Raw genomic sequence first — 20,109 nt, forward strand, 5'->3', positions numbered from 1 at the left:
TCCTCCGTCCCTCCGTCCCCATGTCCGCAATCCGTTACCGTCAATGAGATTATGAGAACCACGTCCAAGAATTCTGCAGCACGCCATCATGCGATAGAACCTTCTGTTCCTCTATCGCCCGCTGTTGCAGCTGTGGACGGTTCTTCTTCTTTCCCCCATCTGAATACGCGGAGACGCGGCATTACTACTACTGGCAGTGGCTTCTCCAGATAGCACATTCGTCGGATAACGCGTATGGCTCGACATGTCTGGGATGTCACCTCCTGGTACACGATTGCGGCACATTGCGTGCAGCTGGCGAAGCCAAAACAGCTTCGGATGACTCCACTTCGAGGTGACTATGAATACGACGACCCCTAGCACCAGCTCAAAGACTTGACTCATGCGCATCGCCGCGCCCGTCCTTGTCCATCACATTTCGGGAAATTATATCGCGAGCCTCATGCTGGCACCTCCCTCTTGAGAGTGTGTGAAGGTCCTTGTGGCTCACACGGATCGTGGTGTTGTCAACAACCGCACTGTGCCTGAACGCACACATCATTTATTCGCGGCTCATCGCCCATCCGCTCGATCACCCAAATTTTCTGCTTCGATGGTCGGCAATTCGAGGTCGCTATCTGAGATTTTCCGGAGTCCTAGGGTGCGCTGGTGCTATGACGCGAGCTTCGTCAGATTGCAGAGCGAGCGAGTGGCCCCGGGCGCGGACTACGCCTGAGGCTCACACGTTCGCTCGCGGCTCCGTACATATCTTAACCCACAGTCGGCGGCGGGACGATGAGGTACCCGTGTGTGTTCGATAAGCATGTGAGCATCAAGGGAACGTCCGACATCGATGCCCGCTGGACATGTACAAATCTGGAGTTCAGCACGCATCGATCTCTGAGCGTCGGGTTCGGCTCCTGGTCTGGGCGATATGATGGCCGCGTATCGGAGCAAGCTCACGGGAAGGTTTGGGACGTCGCCTTAAACATTCAGGCCTCCCCCCTTAGTCGCCGCGACGGCCGGTGCATATACGCGCCGCGCCGCGCATGGAGATACTTGCATACGCACTTACCCTGACTGAACAGTTTTCTCTTCCAGATACACAGAAACGATGCTGCCTGTAGCTTGCAAAGACCGACTCAAATATGTCGCATGGCCATGCCAATGCGAGTCGATACAGCACAGGAGGCTATCAATTGCATGCGCGCTGGTGTTGAAGGACCATGGAAAGTAGGATCGGCTCTCGTAAGGGCCGGGGCAGAGGATTCCTTACCTCCGAGAGAAAGGAAAGGAAGAGCACTTCGTATTCGAGGCGTACCGTAGTAGAGGGTCTGACTTGTCATGGTAGCTCCAGTGCCTGACTTAGTCAAATCGGAGCGCCAGGTCGATGTATAAAAACTTAACCCACGTTCTACCTCCGATGGTCAGCTGCCTTGCAGCGCCTGCCGTGCATGATCCGCGTTTGAATGGGGGAGAGCATCGGATCCTACCACTAGATGTTATCCACCACTTCGATCGAGAGAAAGCATGGCGAAAGTAAATAGGTGAGCTGCTGCTATGCACATGCTTCGCCAGCAGGATGCAAATCATTTCCGAGGCTCCTCGCCCACATGTACCACCACGAGCTTCCTGGTCAGCAGGTTGAACACCATCCCGAATATGAGTGCCACAAGAGTACAGCTCATCATGATGACATTGTACGGCATGCTGAAATCTGGGGTGGCGAGGTCGACCAGGAGGATGGGCGTGTAAATCCGCGTCGAACGCTTGGGAACGGCCAAGCTGCTGTCCAGGGCTCCGCTGGACTTGTTCCCAAAGGAGAATGGTACAAACACGGCCGGAGGAAGGTCCCAGCCGCGCTGCGCGTCTGGCGGATGCTCCGTGTAGCGCAGGAACGGCTTCGACACGTCCATCGTGAGCTGCAGCGTGCTCTTGGGCGGCAGCGTCAGCACGACTTGCATCAGAGAAGGTCGGGAGTGCGGGACGGGAGCTATGTACGAGACAATCGCTGCAAGATCGTCTATAAGATCCGGACAGGGCGAGATGTTAGAGATCCACGAGATTGACAAAGGAAGCGGCATCCCCGGAGCACGTACCGCGCGAGACGCCGTCGCACTCCACATGCAAGGTGTGCAGGTAGAATTGCAGAAGCCAAGGCATGGCCTCGAGGTAGCTTGTCTTGACTTCGGTGGGAAGATTGTTTTTGACCACGAGGGAGAGTTGGGCTTCGTACTGTGTAGATGCTTTTAAGGTACGACGGATGGACAAAGGTAATAGTGACGGGGTGTCCCGGGACAAAGCTACGAGCATCCATTAGCCGGGGATTCACGGGCTGCATGTATGAAACTAACGATATTGAAAAGATGTCTCTTCAGGCCATTGCATGCTGACATCGAGAGGCCCTATGGCAAATGGATCGATGAGCATTCACAAGAGGAGAAAGACTCCAAGACGGATTGCTGACCTCGGATGTCAAATGTAGCAAACTCATCGTCCATCGAGGTCGGCACGGGAACTATTGTATAGGACTGTTCCACCGGTAGCTTCACTCGTACAAGACTTGATCTCGCAACCGGACATGCTTGGTCGATGGCACGATCAAATACAGACCGGAAGGACCAATCTGCGAAAGGAGTCGCTCGAACGTTTACAGAGATGAGATGAAGTCCACCACTGACCACGACGCCTGTCGTAAGACAGACGGACAGGATCCAAAATAGCCTGGAATGTTAGCCGGACCTCTACGCCCGCATCTTGACGATACAAGACATGAACACCAAGGCCATGCCAGTCCGCATCGAACAGCCGGTGTGGATTCAACAATGCCGCGATGCCTGAGAGCGACTTGCAAGGCAGAAGCTTGAGAAACGGCGTCAAGTTCTCAGTGCAGACGTGCTCTGAAGGCAGGGTTGCATGGCGAAGCTGGTGAGGATATGTCCAATTAGGTAGCGAGCCCTCCGGTTGGAAAGTAATGACAGGCGAGGTGGTGCGCTGCTCATCTAGCGAACCCAGAGAAGCGCAGAATAGACCAGCCAATGCATTTCGCAGGCCCTGCCATCTTTGATCAACGCTGAATTCTGTCAGATGCTAATCGGCACGTAACATTTGCAGAGAAGCCGCTCACCTCATGGCCGCGCCGTCTCCCATCCATGCCCACAGCTCTGCTCCGGTACTGACTCCGGGTTCTTCGGGGTAACCCCATCGGTCATAGCCCCAGTTTCCCGCATTCAAAGTGAGGTGAAGCTCAGTCACAGCATATTCGCGCAGTATCTGACCAAGAGCGAGAGGAAACAGGGTATAGTGCTGTGCTACCGCGAAGTTCATCGCTCGTGACGGATTGAAGGGCAGCATTTGACTCACACTCGTCGTCAGTCGAAAGACTGTCCGGTTCTCTGGGAGTAGCGTCTCCTAAGAGGGTCGTGAACAAGAAATGGGCGGCCAGCTTGCCATCACGGAGTGGTCGCAGAGTCAATTGCTCTTGGAATTGTTCTGCTGATAGTACCTCGGAGGGAAGCAAACTCAAAACCAGAAAAAGGTTACCAAGCCATCTGGCCCGCATCGTGCAGCCCTGCCTGCATGAACCGCACAGAATAAGCTGAAGTCAGACGGAAACTTGGAGTTGTGGCCACGACATGAAGAGCCACAGGCGCGCTTTAGCTTAGTCAGCGTCGCAGTTGCCATTTTAGAATTGAGCGCCTGTTTGAGCCCGCAGCTTGCACCGTTTGCTCACTAGTCCACTGCATCAGCTATATCATTTTAAGGTATTTCAAGGCTAGTGGACCGGTAGGACCAAGGTATGCCTTTTCGTTCGCTTGAACCAAATATCGCGCAGCGCTGAGTTCTCCGTCATCTTCAATCTCCAGCCACAACCCGTTTGGGCAGACAAATATTCTTCTGTCTGATTTTCACGGACCAATCTGTGCTGGGCATACATCAGGATAGCCCAAAGACATGTGAGTAACTTGACTATTTGAAATGTCGCGTTAGCTTAGCGACGTTAACGCAACCTCCACCCCAGAACCTTAGCAGAAGCGTGTGCGTGCAACATTTCATGGATGCATCAGCACCTGGACCACACACTGACGTGAGAACAACGGTCATGCGTACAGCACCATCACTTGTTTCTTATGAGCCTTCTCGCAGCGCGAGAGTTCACGGCCGCCGTGCACGATGTGTCTGGGTCATCGTCTCGCGCAGCACGGCGCGTGGTGTTGAATGCCGACCTGCTGAAAGCTGCGAAAGTCTGTGCCGGCGATGTCCTCGCAATTGAAAGCGTTGCGTCAGACCACAAGGTGAGGCAGATGTTCGGGTTCCTTTATGTGCAGCTGATCACCATTCGACACGCTAACCAAAGCCATCCTGCATTCACAGACCTTCGCAGTAGGCATTGCATGGCCCTCATATGAGATATCACAGGACTGTAAGTAACATGCGTGTATACACCAGGTGACGACGTCTTATCGTCGTCATGCAGCCGTGCTAGCGTCGTCTTCCCTGCTTCTGACCGCCCATGTACCAGAAGGGTCAAAGGTCAAGGTCATCCCACTGAACAGTAGGAAGCTCCCGTCGCATTTGCCGCCCGTACGATCGGCCCAGGCCGCTCAGGCCGTTCATGTGCGAGAACAAGGAAGCCGACGGGCGAAAGCTCCATCTGCGAAGCAGGCTCAGCCCAGCAACACGAAGCGTCGCGACTGGCTGGCCCTTTTGATCCGAGAAGCACTTGGTTCGTTTTCTAATCCTCCGTGATCTCGCAAGAAGTCTCGGCGGGCCCCGTCAGTCAATGTGCTGATCAACTTCTCTTCTCGCTACAGTGGATTTGAGGTATCTGACGCCCACGCAGACGGTAGACATCGTCTATGAAGGTAACACCCGGCGGTTCTGCGTGTCCTCCGTGTCCCCGGGCCGTGGGGCGAGTGCGGGGGAAGAGGATGAATTGGCAGGAAGCCTGCGGTCGATGTCCTTGGACGCTTCGAAGCTGTGGATCGTGGACTGGGAGACGGAAGTATATTTGGATCGGCATTCGTCCGAGACGGGGCCGGAAGGCTCGGCCAATAAGGTCAGTTACATATTCGTACGTTTCATTTGTGCTACTGAATGGCAGCCCAGCTGGCCACGCACGGCGTGGAAAGTGCCACTGGAACAGATGCATACGCCGCCGTCGGAGGATTGGACAAGCAGATTGCGCAAATCCGCGACCTTATCGAGATTCCGCTCACTCGTCCCGAGCTGTTTCGCCACTTTGGTACGTAACTCGTCATTGCATTGCGACGTTGGCTCACGACTCGTCATCCCGTGACTTTCCTTGAACCACTCAGGTCTCAAACCTCCACGTGGCATCCTTCTGCATGGGCCACCCGGGACCGGCAAGACGCATCTCGCACGCGCCATCGCGGCCTCCACGCACTCCTCCGTACTCGTCGTCAACGGGCCCGAGCTCTCCTCCGCGTACCACGGCGAAACGGAGTCTAAATTGCGCGACGTCTTCGCTGAGGCGCGCGCGCGTAGCCCGTGTATCGTCGTGCTCGACGAGGTCGACGCGCTTTGTCCGCGTCGGGATGACGGGCCCGGCGGAGAGGTCGAGAAGCGCGTCGTCGCGCAGCTGCTTACCATCATGGACGGCATGGGAGACGGCGCAAAGAGCACGGACGAGCGCGTCGTGGTCGTCGCCACTACCAACCGGCCGAACGCCATTGATCCTGCATTGCGGCGTCCCGGTCGATTTGACAGGGAGATCGAAATAGGTATAGCAAATTGTGCTGTTGAGGACAATCTCACCTGATTGTGTCTATGCAGGCATACCCGATGCCGAGGCCCGCTTCTCGATACTCAATGTGCTTCTTGCAAAGACGCCCCACTCGATATCGCAGACCGATCTCCGCTCTGTCGCTGCCCGCGCCCACGGGTACGTCGGCGCGGACCTGAGCGCCGTCGTGCGCGAAGCAGGCACTATCGCCATCAAGCGCTGGCTCGCAGCCCAACCTCCTTCATCCGACCCATCCGTCGTTAGCGCTGCGCCACAGCTAATCCTATCGGACCTCCTTACCTCCCTGCCAACAGTACGGCCATCTGCGCTGCGCTCGCTTTTCCTCGACACGGCGCCCGTGCACTGGTCCGACATCGGTGGACAGGCGACGACGATCCAGAAGCTGCGCGAGTGCGTCGAGTGGCCACTTCTCCATCCTGAGGCGTTCGAGCGACTTGGGGTGCGTGCGCCCAAGGGCGTGCTCCTGTACGGTCCGCCGGGGTGTAGCAAGACGCTGCTTGTACGCGCATGTGCGACGGAGAGTGGCGTGAACTTCCTGGCTGTGAAGGGGCCCGAGGTAATCCGTATAAAACTATAGTGGGTCCAGCCACTGACACACAATTCGTGATAGCTGTTGAACAAGTACGTAGGCGAGTCTGAGCGAGCGGTTCGCGAGATCTTCAGCAAGGCCCGTGCTGCTGCGCCATCCATCGTCTTCTTCGTGAGTATTTGTGTCTAGACTGTCATCACGGCTGGCGCTGAGACTTGTCTATATTCTAGGACGAGATTGACGCATTGGCGACATCACGCTCATCCTCGGACAGTTCAGGCGGAGTCCATGAGGGTGTCTTGACCAGCCTCCTCAACGAGATGGACGGTGTGCAGGAGCTCGTGGGTGTGACAATCGTTGCGGCAACCAACAGACCAGAAGCGATAGTATGCATTCACTTTTCCTGCGGGTCGGTCGCTCGAACATATGCTGATGTCACTTTCCATAGGATTCGGCCCTCATGCGTCCTGGCCGCCTGGACCGCATCCTCTATGTCGGTCCGCCTGACCAACAAGGCCGAGAAGACATTTTGCATATCCGCACGCGCAAGATGAGCATCGAGCCTGGCATTGACTTTGCCGAGATTGCTAAGATGGTATGGATGTGCCCTGGAGCTCCTCCGACGTGGGACTAACAGTCACTTCCATCCCAGACTGAAGGCTATTCTGGCGCTGAGATGGCCGCGCTGTGCCAGGAAGCGGCGCTGCTGGAGATGAAGAGAGACATCAATGCCCCACATGTACGGCATATGTGCAGTCCGAGGTGTAGCGACTCACTTCCCTTTCTCCTCAGGTGCTGTACGATGCGTTTGTGTCGGCCGCTCGTGCGATGAAGAAGCAAATTACACCAGAAGTAGTGGCGAGGTACGAAACGTGGAGAGACCAAAACGGCGCGACAGAAGCATAGGATGTCTTTGCGGGTGTAAGCAATGATCCAGACGCAACAAATATGAGTACTTCCACGCCGCCCGCCCGTCTTTCTCCGCGCTGCCGAAAGGGCCCGCAAATCCGTATGTAGCATCCAAGGAAAGATTCTGGCTGAAGAGGCCGAGTGCAGCAGTGAGAAGCCCAGCAAGGAGGTAGCAGGGTGGTGATGGACGGAATCTATGAATAATTAAACAAAGGCTCAATATGTGTGACTCGCTGGATCGAAAAGACCTGCCTTGGCTGCGGCGATGAGATCAGCGCGCGCGAGCATGAATTATTGAAAGCTGGCGTGCAAGTTCTCGTAGTAACCTATGCTTCTCACATTGTCATGTGACTGACTCGCTGTGGGACGACCCGTGTGACATTGAGGCTGCCAGTGTGTAGCCTTTGCACGAGAACACTGTCTAGCCAACATATCCGTCTTCGCTATACACAACATAGTCGTGGACTATTCATCATGCCGATCCATAAGGAAATTGAGATCATGATCAACGGCGAATTTGGCGAGCCTTTCTGTGAATTTCCGGCTCAGGACACAGGCTGTTCCAATTCATCAAAGGGCCCTTCTCCATCTGTGACATGCATGATTGGATGTTTCCCTGGCCAAGTAAGTAACTAGTACTGACTGTGTCTGAATTGAACATGATGCTCATTATTGCTGTAATTGAACTTGCAGAAGTTCAGTTTTAAAGTCTTGAATCACAGTGTCAAAGCTATTGTTGTGCAACCACGTATTGATGGAATACTTCTATCCGAGTTTGCAGTTTCACAGGGTCAATCCTGTCTCGATATTGGTTATGTGGAATCTCTGGGCTCCATACTCAACGATGCTGTGCGTCCATACCAGTTTGCAAGCATACAAAAATGGCGTAAGTTATATACCGTAACTTGAATCATGAATTGATCTCATATTTCTGCATAGGAACCATGTCCAAAACTGAAGATCACTTTATGGGCAAATTGATCTTCACTGTCTTCTTTGTGGAAGATTTCGAGGATGCAGCCCAAGACATCCATAATGGCTACAAGAAGTTGTCATTGAAGGCAAGATCAGTACATGAAGATGATCTTAATAATGGATTTCAGGTCATGTATGGCACCATGGCAGTTGTTCTCTCCAAGTATTGACTAACTTGCAATCATACAATCAAGTCTCAAGCCCACACCAATAACTGTAGCATCAATTCCATCCCACAAACGAGTGTTGACATATAAGAAGATGCGAGATGAAGATCCACTGATATTTTGCTTCAAATTTTGTCACAAAGGTAGAGCTTCTGAACTTTTGAATTTATCTGCCCTTACATGAATTTTTTGCTGTGCTGTTATAGGCAACCTGCCAGTGGACAAGACGACACAACAGCAAGAGGATCAGGACAACAGAACAAACACACAGGCCATTGTACAAACCAACCTGGTTTCCGAGCAAGATGAGCAGCCGAATGATGGTGCTCATCCGGTAATAGGTGGCACAGATGCAGACGTGCCTAAAGTAGCCATTCTCAACTCAACAAAGGAATGGGATGGTGAATCAGATATGGAAGATATGCTTCCTGGTGGTTCGTTCCATTGTTCAAGTCAGGACTGTCCATTGGCTTACGTAGACATTGTATTATTTTATAGAGGCTGAGAACGATGACGATGACATGCTCGGTGAAGGCTCAACTGAGATCCGAGCCTCGGAACCTCCATTGACAGATAATGAATGTATGTCCCTGGTTGCTTTATAATTTTCATTGCTGTATGGCTAATTTTTTTCTTCACTTCGGATGCCGCTTGTAGTATCTGAGCCTTCGTCCCCAGCACCCTCCGATAATGACTTACCAGAAGACACATCTTCAATACTTTCTGACCTGCCATCCGAAAGGCAGGATGTGGTGCCAGAGGAAGGTTCACCAGCTAGTGACATGCAGCAAATGGATTCCGAGCCTGGCACAGCTGCTCCTGAGGGATCGGAAGAGCGACATTCATCGCGTGACAGTGACGTCCAAGCCAGCGCCACAAGCTCTCCTGTGCCCATTAGAGGCTCCATCGGCAAAAGGTGCATTAGTATATAAATGCCGGTGAGACTATATATACCACACAGGACTTGGGATTGTAGATAAACGTAGAAATATGAATATATGTGCTTCTATACTCTCGTAGGTCCTATGAGAGATTTCAAACGACCGGCGGTCTTTTGTGCTCTTTTAAAGCTCACACAGATCCTGCGAGCAATTAAATATATATATATTCATAGATAAATCCCACCCCGGTCTGGAGAGTCGTTCGCAACTGCTTACAGTCATTGAGAAGCTTGCGAGGGGAACGACATATTTTTCTGTACACTGCACGAGATGAAGACATTGATTATTACTGCACTATGGGCACCCAATTCAAGCAGGCTGCGAAAAAACGGCTCGACATCAGGTCCGCAAAATGGAGACCGAGACGAACATATATACTTCAAAGCATTAGAGCGCAGCATAGCCCCATAAACTGTACTCATCGTCGACATCTTCTCCGTCTTCAGGACCCAAGTCCCCCTCCTCACCGGCCCGAATATTGTCACCTGCATTCGGCTCGCACTGCTCTTCGCCGTCATCATCCTCTGATGTGCCGTCCGAGGCATAATCGACATCTTGCTCTTCATTGGCCATATTTTCTTCGTCTTCACTGTCAGCTGCGCTTTTCTCTTCATCTCTGCCATCGCTTTCTGGCATGTCCTCACGGTTCGCCACCGTTGGCTCCTGTGTAGGGTCATCAACCGTCTTCTCCGCCATGTGTTCTTGCATGAGGCGTTCGAACAGGTCAGCAGCATCCTCATCGTGAATACCTGTGTCAGCACCACGGTGTCCGATGCCGCCACCGAAGTAGCGCATGAACATGTCCCGATCGACAAAACTGCAGCATGGCTAAGTCAGTTTGTCAGATGACGATCCCGCTAAATACTCACATATTCACGTAGTAATAAACATAGTCACTGTCCTCTTCCCTGGGCTGTCGCACGGCTGAACGTGGCAGGAGGTCCATGGTACGGCCATGAGCAAATGCGGGGATTAGATGTGCAGCACGCAACACCTCATCCGGGTTCACAAATGCGAAAGCATGCGAATCTTTGTCAGGAACAAATCCAATGCGGGGTAGCCGTAGTGTATCGAAACTCGCCGTTGACACGCCTTCTTCTCGTCCAAACCAGCGAACCCACAAGACATCGATGCGCTGAGGCTCAGACGACTTCGACCAGATGCCAGAGTGCTTCACCATGACATGGAAGATCCCAACCACTCGGCCATACCAGTATGGATGCGACTCAGCTTCAATACCATCTTCATGAGAAAGTAGCATGATATCAGCATGAGAGCGTGGATTGATTGAATCTTGAGCCCGTCGCATGTCGTAGGTCGTATAGTTAATGCGTACGACTTTGTGGAAATAAATCCGATTGTCGACAATGCGCATTGTGTCAAGGTCCTCTGGGGAAAACTCGGTCTCATCACCGTCATACGCCATCATCCTAAGCCGTGCAAGCAAGTGGGTCTTGAGGTTCAGCAAGAAGTTCTGAAACAAGATCAGGTTAAATTCAGCTAGTGCAAGGGCGGCGCTGCGGCGTACCTTAACAGCAGGATCACTTTGCTGCTCTCTCAGCCAGCAATGGATGTTTTCAGAATGTGGTGCCCTTTCAGAGATATGATAATGGTCCTCCATATGTGTAGATGCAGGAAGTGGGTCCAATGTAGTGAACGTCAGAGCAGCCGCTCCGCTTCATTCACTAACGTCCTGAGGTCGCAGATTTGAGTCAGAGTCTGTAGCAGCCCGCTTGTCTCGATGGTTTTGAACACATCGATGAATATCACGTATGATGGCAGCACGTCGTTCATGCTTCGCGATTTGCCCGGTATAGTGGAATTTGTTCGTTCTTGGCCAGAATGCTTTGACTACACGATGTTCGAGTTCGCCCTAGCTTATATTAGCCTATGACAAACCAATACAGTGCCAATCTTACCGTTTGCATCGTGTAATTGTCAGTAGGACCATAGGTTTCAATCGCGGCAGCATAGTCACCCAAAGAATGCCACTTGTACGTCACAAGATTGAATTCTTTTTTCTTTCTTGTACTGCCAGACGCTGGACCTGTATCCTTCTTCTTACCTTTACTACTGTGTTTATTCGTCATGTTCTCGCCTTGCTTGAATTTTCGTGCAGCCGTCCGTCGACCTCGTGCAGCTTCTTCCTTGGGAAGCTCATACGTTTCATAATCTTCGCACGTCGTAGTCTTGAAATGGCGCACAACTGCGCCGAGAACCTTCGTTGTTTTTCGCAATGCGACGATGGTGTCTGTTGTATGTAGACGAAGCTTGGCGAGGGCCTGCCAGGTTGCCAGAATAAATAGCATGTCGAGGACAAGTTCGTTATGTTCGTCAGGCAGCAGGTGATCAAAGACCGGGATCACACACTATCGCAGTAGTTGCAGAATGATATTAATGAGCAATCAAAAATTCAGAAATACCTGAAGAATGTCTTCGTAATCTCGTGCTGCGAGCTTTTTGAGTGCTGAGACATTGGTGTCAAATCGGCGTATTGTATCGCGGCCAAAAGTAGGCACTTTGCGAAATCTGGTTGTGGTCGGTCAATCAGACCCACTAAAGGAAATGTACATAGAGTGCATCGTACCTGCTATTCAACTTCTGAATGCGATCCTGGCCTTCTGCATGCAATACTCGAAGAAGGTGTACGAAGACAGCCTTCCACACACCTAATTCAAACTCGTGCAGGAGGTCCGGAACGAACAGTGAGTATACGTTGAAGCTGAACTTGGCGAGACGCATCGAGAATGCACTCTGATGATCAAGGTTGGCATGCAATAGGATGAGTAGGTTAATAAGACATACCCTTGTAGGAACAAGGGATTGTACATCTAGTATCTTCGCGATCTTCTTGCTGCCTAGGCTGATTCCTTTCTCGAATACCCATGCCCTTGTGCGCTTGATTGCGTTCTGGATAGCAGAAGTGTCCGTGCGACTCTTGCTGCGACGTGCAGAATCTGCGGGTGTGCCCATCTTCGGGATGTCAGACTTCTCAATCAGACAGCGTGGGCATGGACATCGTGCGAGATAACGGATGCATGCGAGTAAAATCCTATTATTGGAGCTAATTAGCATAATATTCTCAGAATGATTGCAGCGCTTACTTTTCAGGATAATCTGCCGAGTATGTAAAGAACCGGGGAAATAATCTACGAAGAATGCCATCTCTGCATTTGAGTAGCAAGCCATGCTCATATGCATGCATGAACTCTGGGTCGAGAACCAGGACCCAGATGGCTTGCATGAGTTCACGTTTGCAGAAACGAAGGACATCGGCAGTCGCTGATGTGCCGTACAACTTCTCATAGACGTCCTGAATGAAATCAGGCAGCTATGCAAGCATATTTCAATTTTAAAAATGCGAAACACATATAATTGTAACCACGTACCGATGGCAGATATGCCAGGTGATGTGCACAGAACGACGATGGCTTACAGCGGACGTACTTCGAGATAAAGCCGAAGAACAGGTAGACAGGCCAGAGTGACGCATTTCCGAAGTCAGCAAGGTGAGTCGAATCAGACCACAGCATAAGAGGTACAATTGAGACCTCAGTTTCCGGAGGATCGTCAGGATTGCGTGGCTGAGCACAGATTGTTTTGTATTCGTCAAGCATGGCATCGGAATTGTACAGCTCTGTGAAGACGCGCACATCCTCATATTCGGATTCAGGTGCAAGAAAGGAATCTTCTAGCATTGGAGTGTTACTGCTGCCATCGTCTGAGGAATCCGGTCGTGGGCGCCGCCAGTAAAGCATGAAGGGATGCCAGTGATAAAAGCTAGCATCATCATCCATGCATACGGACTTGATGATCTCCAGAAGACTTCTATGGTACACGTCTGGAACATTGAGCATTGGAGCGTCAGCCTCGGATGGAAATTCCTCTCTCTCTTTCGGAAGAGGTATCTTGACTGATGCCTTCTTCCAACCGTCCGCTGGTTTGAATATGCCGTTGGCGTCAGCAGTAGTCACAGCTTCAACATGCTTCCACTCGCTTGCGATGCGCACTCCCTTCAGCTCGTTTGCGTCAAAATCTGGCTCGGTAATGATGTCGATAAGGCGTTGCATCTCCGCCTCTGATTTCTGATTCGAGCCGGTGTATTGCCAATGTAAGAGGTGGAATATGGAGCCATTCTTGAATGGATGATGGATGCTATCGATGGTCTGCTGAACCGCAGTGCATGCACGTTGCAGAGCTGCACGTCCAAATTTCTGTAGCGATGGCACAGATGCCTGCTCATGCACAAATTGCTCAGCAGACAGCACAGGGGAGTCAGTGAGATTGTCGACATTAGGGACATTTGGTGGGATGAACGTTGGCTTGTATAGATAACGTCGAAAGATACCAAAGCGGTCAGGCTGAGTGTCAAAATGTAGAGGATCTGACAAGGGCTCCGCAGGCATAGAATTAACAGCTTGTAGGGCAGGAGGAATAGCTTGTGGAATATGTAGCGAGAGGCCTTCAGCTGTAGTAGGAACAAAGTCACGTAGAGAACGGGGCAGGTGTCTTCTTCGGCCACTACGACTGACGGAATAGGTTACAGATGATCCCTGAGTAAATTCTGGCATATCTTCAGGGGGTTTGTCCTAGGTTGCTATTAGCTGGTTAAATGATGAGAGAATTCATGCGGCGTACCTCATGCAGACTCTGCCGCAATTCTCCTTGTACCTCATGCAAACTCTCTCGCAATTCTCCTCTCTCATCTTCGAGTACCTGTCCCTCCCTTCGTGATAGCTTCGCAGATATTCCCTTCTGGTCTATCTGCTGTTGTTTAGCAAGAGCCGCCTCCAACCCAGAGTATCGCCGCTTGCAGTATGTGGCATGTATCTTCAGTGCACGGTCTGTAGAGAAGTTGGCGCGATTGCAATTTCGACAGTACAGAGTAGCCATTGAAGCAAGAAGATGAAATGTAATCCAGAGAATCAGACGCATAAAGAATATATGAGTCTAGTGAGGGTCGAGAGATGATACTCATAAATGCAGACGCGACGTGGCCAGAGACGTTGTGTCATGTGACCGCATATACTCTGCAAAATTAGAGGCTTATGCGAAAACATTGTTCACGTAGGTATTATCAGGCATACTTTTCGCATAAAACAGTAGTGTAGCAACATTACTGGACAGATACAATGGAACTGAAACTCACAATTCAGACTTCGTCTAAGTCTGAGACATAATCCAGGAGGCCATACACTTCTTGCAACCTCGCCACTCTATCACGTACGCTCTGCTCCCACGTCTTTCTATCCAACAACTCCATGATGCCAGAGTCCATTTTCACTGTCGCTACAGAGTATTGATGCCGACGTTTCTGCTGGTTGCCAGGAGAAAATGCCGGTGACGGACTTATGGTGGCAGTCATCATACGGCGTGGCTCAGGATTGTCGTAGGTATGTATACTGGCGAAGAATGATGGATTCATGAGTGCGTCTCGTGTGCGTTTGCAAAACAGTGCAGCATTGATGCCACACGTGTCCTCGAGAGGTATGTAGAATGCCCTAAGATAATCAGCATTGTTCGAGAGTTGAAAGCAAAAAAAGATGTACTGGGGGCCGGTCAAAAAGTTCTCTGGGATGAATTTGTATCCTACATTCACAGCATCTTTCTCCATTTCATCTACTGCTGCAACAGCGTCGAGCAGCTCATGCGCAATGGCATCTAAGTTGTGACACAGCTTGTTGTCATCGACATCGTCTTTTGCATGCAATAAGAGGGTTTGTAGCAATGCAGTCGAGACTCCAGATACACGAAGAAGAGTTCGAGAGACAGAGATAATCCGCGTGTGTGCAAGCCGGGTGTTTGGGTCCGTGGTTGTTCGCTTGCGGCTGAGAACATTGAGAAGTGCAGAGATATTAGAAGAGAGCTGTTGAAGGTGATCTAAGACATCCGGAACAGTGCTTATGTAGCGTCCGGTCTCATGATCAAGTCCAGAAAGGTGCCATCCATGTCCAGATGGCATGATGGGAGGAGCAATAAGTGCAAGACAAAGTCAGCGACAGACTTCGTGCGCATTGACGCGCCAGTCATGTGACCGTACACCTGCCTCATTTGGTGATTTTCAGCGTTGGCGCCGACGCAATCTTCATTCCTCGTCATCATCACTCACCGCCGTCTGTCTTTGCTTCCTCCTACACTCACATAGGCTCTCCGATGGGAAAGACCAACACTCGCAAGAAAGATGCTTCAATGGCTGGGACTCGACCTCCAAAGCGTCTGCGTATTTTGAGTTCGTCACAGGTGGAACCTGTGCTGCCTCCTCCTCTACCACCACCTCAGCAAGCACCTCTGCCATCGCCATCACCACCATTGGCATCACCATCACCATCACCAGTCCCCGCATCACCCATAAGGCCTGTTTGTTTTACAGATTCCATTGACACCGGCAATGGAAATTTTGTAGAGGCGGCACAAGCTTTGGCTGACTTTGAAGCTGACGAGACTCAAAATGACACTCTCATTCAGCAGATGCAATATCACAAAACTTGCGATGTATCAAGGCGAGTTGTTAATCACACTCGGGGATATAATTTTCACTGATATCGCTCACGCAAAAGTCACATTCTGGACATCATCAAAGATGGCGCTCGTTGGCTGTCTCGAGGAGTGTCGCCCTTCATCAACATCGAGCAAGTATTCGAGATTGGGATATCATTCGAAGGGTCACCCGAAAGTGAATGGAATCTCAGCGAGTTCGAAAACCTGTGAGTTTTATTTTGCTTTTCGCGCATATATGCGCGTACTGAATGTTCTACTGGTTTGCACGACATAGGAACATTGACGACATCCGTCAACAACTTCAGCTCTATCGTGCAACGATCAAAGCGGTCCCATGCCTGAAGACGCAGCTTACACGTTTTAAGTCGAAGCCCGAAGGTATCATTACGTTGGCCAGTTTTGTAAGTTTTTTCATTGTATATTATTTGAAAAATCTATCCATGAAATCAGATTGACAGACATATGCGACACGCTCGAAGTGATGATATACAGAAGCTCAAGTCTCTATGTCTCAACTTCGTCCATGCTATTGAGCGCGAAGATCTCAAGATACCAGCGATACCTCCGAAGACGCAGAAGGGGCTTAGAGGGTTTGAGCACCTAGCAACAGGCCGCCTTCTTGTTCCTCGCGTCATGCGAGATGAATTTGATCGCGACCCTGAAGAGTAAGCACTGCAGGATATCATCTCCTCACTATGTCGTCAATATAAATCTAATGTCTTAGATTTTGTCGTGCTGTGCGAGCGGGAGAAATCGCTATTGACGAGGAGGACTTTCCATCGTTTATGTATCCCGAGCAGGACTATGATGAGCTCGATCCCGTCAAAAATCTGATGTGCGCTCCTATCCTTTTTACGGTGGGTGTCCTTCAATCCTTGTTATGATCGCTCATTCTTGCATTTCTACCTCAATAGCTTGCCAAAGTACTCTATTTTGGCCCTGCTTCAGCCGAGAGCGCCACACCCAGCAATGCTAAGCCGAGAGGTGGCCGTCCTCCTCTCAATAAACAGTACAAGCTCGATCATTGCACGCCTCAGATGTTGGCATACCTCTGCCTCTTGGTAAGTGCACATTGGTCGAATGTATATCATATTGATGAAATGCGCAGGTGCGCTTCGCGTTCTGTGCGTGCTCAACGTGGGATGAAGGCACCGACAATGCATTCTTCGGACCGGCTTTTTACAACAATTGCCTCGAGTTGCTCAACAACCCGAAGATCGGAGGTCCGATACTGGAAATTTGGAACCGGTACGTGATTCGGACTAGCGGGCACACATATTAATTGGTTGTTCACAGGGAATTGTTTGGGAAACCAGTCCGAGAATTCGCGAGTAACGGTAAACGCGTAAGACACCGCTCGGGCCCATCTCAAATGGACATCATCAGGCAGAAGAATGCTGCGGCAGAAAGCGGTTGCTCCTAATCTTACCTGCGAATGCTACACCGTCTCGTCATCGCACTTGCTCTCTACGTCTGCTCTGAGTCCTCGGTCTCGCCTGCTCTTTTCGACTCTCGCCTACATGTCTCGGTCTCGTTCTTGCAACCGCTGCTTTTTATGCATCTCGCTTCATTCGCTCGGTCTTGTCGCCTTCGCCAAAAGTGCTAGCCTCATCCGGATTTTTGATATTCTCGCTCGTACAGCTCACTGTTATTGTGCTCATCCTCGTCGCTCGCGTTTCTTGCTCTTGTCGCTCGCTGCTGTGACTCGTGATCTTAGACTTTGTACCCGCGTGATCGGCTGCTCTTCGTCTCGCATTCGCAGTTTACGGTACTGTATAGAAATGGGTATCCTTATCGGCTGTATTCACAATATGTTGTTGCGGTTTCAAATGGATTGAAGTGGTTTTAAATGACTCAGAATGCGACCTAAGATTGAATAATGGCTCATAAGGCCGGGGATGTATTGAGAAGGGCTCACCGGCCTTGGGACAAATTGCAAAGACTACCTAGATGCTGAGACTAGTTTACAATCGGACGCAAAATCTTTGACCTGTTTACAAGTGTTCATAACACCGTCGACTGATTTACAATATCACACAAGTCGTGTTACGGGTTTAGAATCACACATAAGACTTGCGAGTGTTTTACAATCTCTCAAAGGACTTGGGTGGTCTTTTGAGGATTCGCAATCTCTTATGGATCCATTATATACATAGATATACGGTCGCAAGACTTGCGAAGTAAGCAAGTCTTGGGAGGTTTATATACATATATATGTTTATGTATTCATCTGCAGCTTTTGCCGATGTCAGGCAGTGCTGAAGCAGCATCTTACATCGACGTCAATCTCCTAAGCTCTCCTCCAGACATCAAATGTGACTTCAAGGATGACGACATCCAGATCCTTGGTCTGGTGGACCAGGAGGTAGCTTTTACTGCTCCTAATATTATGATCATTGCATCTCACGCAGTGTTCATTTCAAAGGAGCAATTGAAGCTCAAGATGGAGATTGCCAATGCCACAGAAGGCTCACTGGCTAGTGACGGGCAGCAAATGAATTCCGAGTCTGGCACAGCTGAGGCTCCCGAGGGACCGGAAGAGCGACATTCATCGCATGGCAGCGACGTCCAAGCCGGCGACGCAAGCTCTCACGCATCCACTAGAGGCTCAGGCAGCGCCGAAGCAGCGTCTTACATCGACGTTGACCTCCTGGATTCTCCTGCGGCCCAGCCGGATGTCAAGAGTGAGTACGACAATGATGACATCCAGATCCTCGGTGTGACGGACCAGGAGGTAGGTTTTCCTGTTCTTAATACTACAATCATTGATTCTCACAGAGTCACATTTAAAAGGGGCAGCTGGAGCTCAAGATGGAGATCGCCGATGCCATGGTTAAGCGTCTGGAAGACAGGCTCAAGTTCAAGGACGACATTGCGAAAGCGAAGCTCGAGCAGCTAGAGGAGCGGCTCAAGGTTGAAGAGCATATCGCGAAAGCCAAGCTCGAACACCTGGAGGAACGTCTACAGCTCCAGGATGAGATTTCTCAAAGCAAGTTGGATCGCCTGGAGATGCAACTTGCGGTGCGAGGTCAGGAGAAACGGCCGGTGAAACGCCAGCCGACGCCAGAAGCTTCTTCGTCTGGACGGAAGAGGTTGCGCTTGAAATGAGCTACAAAGGAATCTCGTTCTACTTTCCATCTGCCGCCTGCTACGTTTCTGAATTGATCACCGTTTTCGCATTGCAGGCTCGGTTGTTGAAGGCATGGCAGCCTCATAGCCTACGAAATCTCATCCCTCATCCGTTTGCACCTGATGTCCACTAGCACCATTGAAATGGGTTTCGTGCTGAGCTAATGAATTGGAATGTATATATGTAGTCTCCATAGCAGAAGGATATCGTAATCGAAAAGCCGATCATATCACTGACATAGTTATGAATGCATACTACTACCGGCACAGTAGGTTTGTCGTGCTCCGATTTATGATGTCGCCCGTTATGATCTTCTGCAGGATCATACCATCTTCTGCAGGAAAAACAAGGCTAGTTCTGGAGCCTGACCCACCCAGAATCCCAGTACCGCTCGTGTTCGTCTTCGAGTCCAAAGAGAACACATTGCCCACAGGCATACTTAGCCGCCGGACCCATCTTTTCAGCTTCTCCGCTCGCAGATTGATGGGCGGTTGAAGTGGCCGTGCGTCGGCCACGCTGAGAGCGCACTACTGAGATTTGTACTTCGACGCGGAGCAAGCCTCACAGCCGCAGTAGGGCGCATGGTCCGTCAAGCAGAATAGCGGGGACGAAGGCTGGCTGGATGACTGTGAACTCGACGTGGGCGCGAGATCGGCAGCGGCTGGAATTCGTCGTGCTGACAGTATACCGCGGCCGTGAGAGTGCTTTGGAAGGAGACGAGTCCAGCTGGGGATGCTTGGTCAGTCTGTCGAGCATACCGCCCCGCGAAGCATCGCTGCCGTAGCCGCTATCCGGGCTGCGAGCTTGGAGCAGTCGAGCGCGCTCGATCTCGCGCTCCTTCATGCGCCACTCGATTTCCTCGATGCGTCGTCTCCTGATCGCGACATCGTCCGCGATGCGGACACGAACCGCTTGGCAGCGCTCGGTGGGACGCTCGACTCGAGCGGAGGTATCTTGCGCGTCATGCCTGCGGAGGCTTGGCGTCGATTCTGTGTGGCCGGGGGGGACGTTGAAGCACCTGCGGCTCTCCTATTTAGTAGCCAAGCTAGAGCCACTCGTCGACACCCGTGGCGCTTCCCTTCGCGGGGACGTGGGTTCCACCTAGAAGCGCAAACGAGGTAGCATCGCTTTCATGCTCCTTCAATATAATGAACAACGTACTTGACGTGAGAGACGCGACCACACTCGCGCTCTCTTTCTCGTGTCACTTCTCT

The 20,109-nt window shown here is 51.1% G+C and overlaps 9 protein-coding genes across 9 annotated transcripts; 4 read left to right on the forward strand and 5 right to left on the reverse strand.

Annotated features, from left to right (window-relative positions):
- Positions 1–1,106: 1,106 nt before the first annotated feature.
- LAESUDRAFT_720208 (Gpi16 subunit GPI transamidase component) lies at positions 1,107–3,589 on the reverse strand. The gene is made up of 7 exons (XM_040907776.1): positions 3,343–3,589; positions 3,107–3,290; positions 2,661–3,052; positions 2,447–2,605; positions 2,334–2,384; positions 2,079–2,282; positions 1,107–2,002 (listed from the first exon to the last, which is right to left on the reverse strand). Exons 1-7 carry the CDS (start codon positions 3,539–3,541, stop codon positions 1,569–1,571), a joined length of 1,623 nt encoding a protein of 540 aa, XP_040769897.1. The 5' UTR covers positions 3,542–3,589; the 3' UTR covers positions 1,107–1,568.
- A 118-nt stretch (positions 3,590–3,707) lies between these two features.
- LAESUDRAFT_670638 (AAA family ATPase) lies at positions 3,708–7,489 on the forward strand. The gene is made up of 15 exons (XM_040905439.1): positions 3,708–3,776; positions 3,846–3,935; positions 4,001–4,017; positions 4,092–4,274; positions 4,354–4,402; positions 4,457–4,705; positions 4,794–5,038; positions 5,089–5,224; positions 5,298–5,723; positions 5,776–6,302; positions 6,357–6,446; positions 6,506–6,661; positions 6,724–6,870; positions 6,928–7,014; positions 7,068–7,489. The coding sequence occupies exons 4-15, from the start codon at positions 4,110–4,112 to the stop codon at positions 7,179–7,181; spliced, it is 2,391 nt and encodes a 796-aa protein (XP_040769898.1). The 5' UTR covers positions 3,708–3,776; positions 3,846–3,935; positions 4,001–4,017; positions 4,092–4,109; the 3' UTR covers positions 7,182–7,489.
- A 169-nt stretch (positions 7,490–7,658) lies between these two features.
- On the forward strand, positions 7,659–8,931 carry LAESUDRAFT_710669 (uncharacterized protein; the record flags this gene model as incomplete). The annotated part of the gene is made up of 6 exons (XM_040906785.1): positions 7,659–7,808; positions 7,878–8,070; positions 8,124–8,322; positions 8,354–8,469; positions 8,533–8,760; positions 8,825–8,931. 6 exons carry the CDS (start codon positions 7,659–7,661, stop codon positions 8,929–8,931), a joined length of 993 nt encoding a protein of 330 aa, XP_040769899.1.
- A 1,201-nt stretch (positions 8,932–10,132) lies between these two features.
- Positions 10,133–12,884, reverse strand: LAESUDRAFT_641648 (uncharacterized protein; the record flags this gene model as incomplete). Its single annotated transcript, XM_040903680.1, has 9 exons — positions 10,133–10,741; positions 10,796–10,943; positions 11,021–11,118; positions 11,187–11,636; positions 11,691–11,796; positions 11,855–12,021; positions 12,073–12,319; positions 12,372–12,580; positions 12,657–12,884. The coding sequence occupies 9 exons, from the start codon at positions 12,882–12,884 to the stop codon at positions 10,133–10,135; spliced, it is 2,262 nt and encodes a 753-aa protein (XP_040769900.1).
- Positions 12,885–12,977: 93 nt separating this feature from the next.
- LAESUDRAFT_603543 (uncharacterized protein) lies at positions 12,978–13,412 on the reverse strand (the record flags this gene model as incomplete). Its single annotated transcript, XM_040903095.1, has 1 exon — positions 12,978–13,412. A coding segment is annotated over one exon (435 nt), but the record flags the coding sequence as incomplete, so codon positions are not given.
- Positions 13,413–14,419: 1,007 nt separating this feature from the next.
- LAESUDRAFT_754740 (uncharacterized protein) lies at positions 14,420–15,229 on the reverse strand (the record flags this gene model as incomplete). Its single annotated transcript, XM_040911931.1, has 2 exons — positions 14,420–14,768; positions 14,817–15,229. The coding sequence occupies 2 exons, from the start codon at positions 15,227–15,229 to the stop codon at positions 14,420–14,422; spliced, it is 762 nt and encodes a 253-aa protein (XP_040769902.1).
- A 1,169-nt stretch (positions 15,230–16,398) lies between these two features.
- Positions 16,399–17,047, forward strand: LAESUDRAFT_641846 (uncharacterized protein; the record flags this gene model as incomplete). Its single annotated transcript, XM_040903698.1, has 4 exons — positions 16,399–16,430; positions 16,490–16,622; positions 16,680–16,826; positions 16,874–17,047. The coding sequence occupies 4 exons, from the start codon at positions 16,399–16,401 to the stop codon at positions 17,045–17,047; spliced, it is 486 nt and encodes a 161-aa protein (XP_040769903.1).
- A 952-nt stretch (positions 17,048–17,999) lies between these two features.
- LAESUDRAFT_809069 (uncharacterized protein) lies at positions 18,000–19,195 on the forward strand. Its single transcript, XM_040914114.1, has 3 exons — positions 18,000–18,130; positions 18,191–18,499; positions 18,559–19,195. The coding sequence occupies exons 1-3, from the start codon at positions 18,011–18,013 to the stop codon at positions 18,871–18,873; spliced, it is 744 nt and encodes a 247-aa protein (XP_040769904.1). The 5' UTR covers positions 18,000–18,010; the 3' UTR covers positions 18,874–19,195.
- A 261-nt stretch (positions 19,196–19,456) lies between these two features.
- On the reverse strand, positions 19,457–19,860 carry LAESUDRAFT_809070 (uncharacterized protein; the record flags this gene model as incomplete). The annotated part of the gene is made up of 2 exons (XM_040914115.1): positions 19,457–19,769; positions 19,805–19,860. 2 exons carry the CDS (start codon positions 19,858–19,860, stop codon positions 19,457–19,459), a joined length of 369 nt encoding a protein of 122 aa, XP_040769905.1.
- Between the last annotated feature and the right edge of the window lie 249 nt (positions 19,861–20,109).

Source organism: Laetiporus sulphureus (assembly GCF_001632365.1).
Source record: "Laetiporus sulphureus 93-53 unplaced genomic scaffold LAESUscaffold_2, whole genome shotgun sequence".
Classification (NCBI taxonomy): Eukaryota; Fungi; Basidiomycota; class Agaricomycetes; order Polyporales; family Laetiporaceae; genus Laetiporus; species Laetiporus sulphureus.

What these genes read in the sequence shown, in the direction of transcription:
- LAESUDRAFT_720208 (XM_040907776.1), bottom strand. Translation starts at nt 3,541, where the DNA reads ATGCGGGCCAGATGGCTTGGTAACCTTTTTCTGGTTTTGAGTTTGCTT. An exon ending in TCTTTCGACTGACGACGAGT is followed by an intron (nt 3,291 to 3,342) that starts GTGAGTCAAATG and finishes ACTTCGCGGTAG; the next exon opens with CACAGCACTATACCCTGTTT. An exon ending in TGCTACATTTGACATCCGAG is followed by an intron (nt 2,385 to 2,446) that starts GTCAGCAATCCG and finishes CATTTGCCATAG; the next exon opens with GGCCTCTCGATGTCAGCATG.
- LAESUDRAFT_670638 (XM_040905439.1), top strand. Translation starts at nt 4,110, where the DNA reads ATGAGCCTTCTCGCAGCGCGAGAGTTCACGGCCGCCGTGCACGATGTG. An exon ending in TTTGATCCGAGAAGCACTTG is followed by an intron (nt 4,706 to 4,793) that starts GTTCGTTTTCTA and finishes TTCTCGCTACAG; the next exon opens with TGGATTTGAGGTATCTGACG. An exon ending in TTGCCGAGATTGCTAAGATG is followed by an intron (nt 6,871 to 6,927) that starts GTATGGATGTGC and finishes CTTCCATCCCAG; the next exon opens with ACTGAAGGCTATTCTGGCGC.
- LAESUDRAFT_809069 (XM_040914114.1), top strand. Translation starts at nt 18,011, where the DNA reads ATGTCAGGCAGTGCTGAAGCAGCATCTTACATCGACGTCAATCTCCTA. An exon ending in TTGGTCTGGTGGACCAGGAG is followed by an intron (nt 18,131 to 18,190) that starts GTAGCTTTTACT and finishes TTCATTTCAAAG; the next exon opens with GAGCAATTGAAGCTCAAGAT. An exon ending in TCGGTGTGACGGACCAGGAG is followed by an intron (nt 18,500 to 18,558) that starts GTAGGTTTTCCT and finishes CACATTTAAAAG; the next exon opens with GGGCAGCTGGAGCTCAAGAT.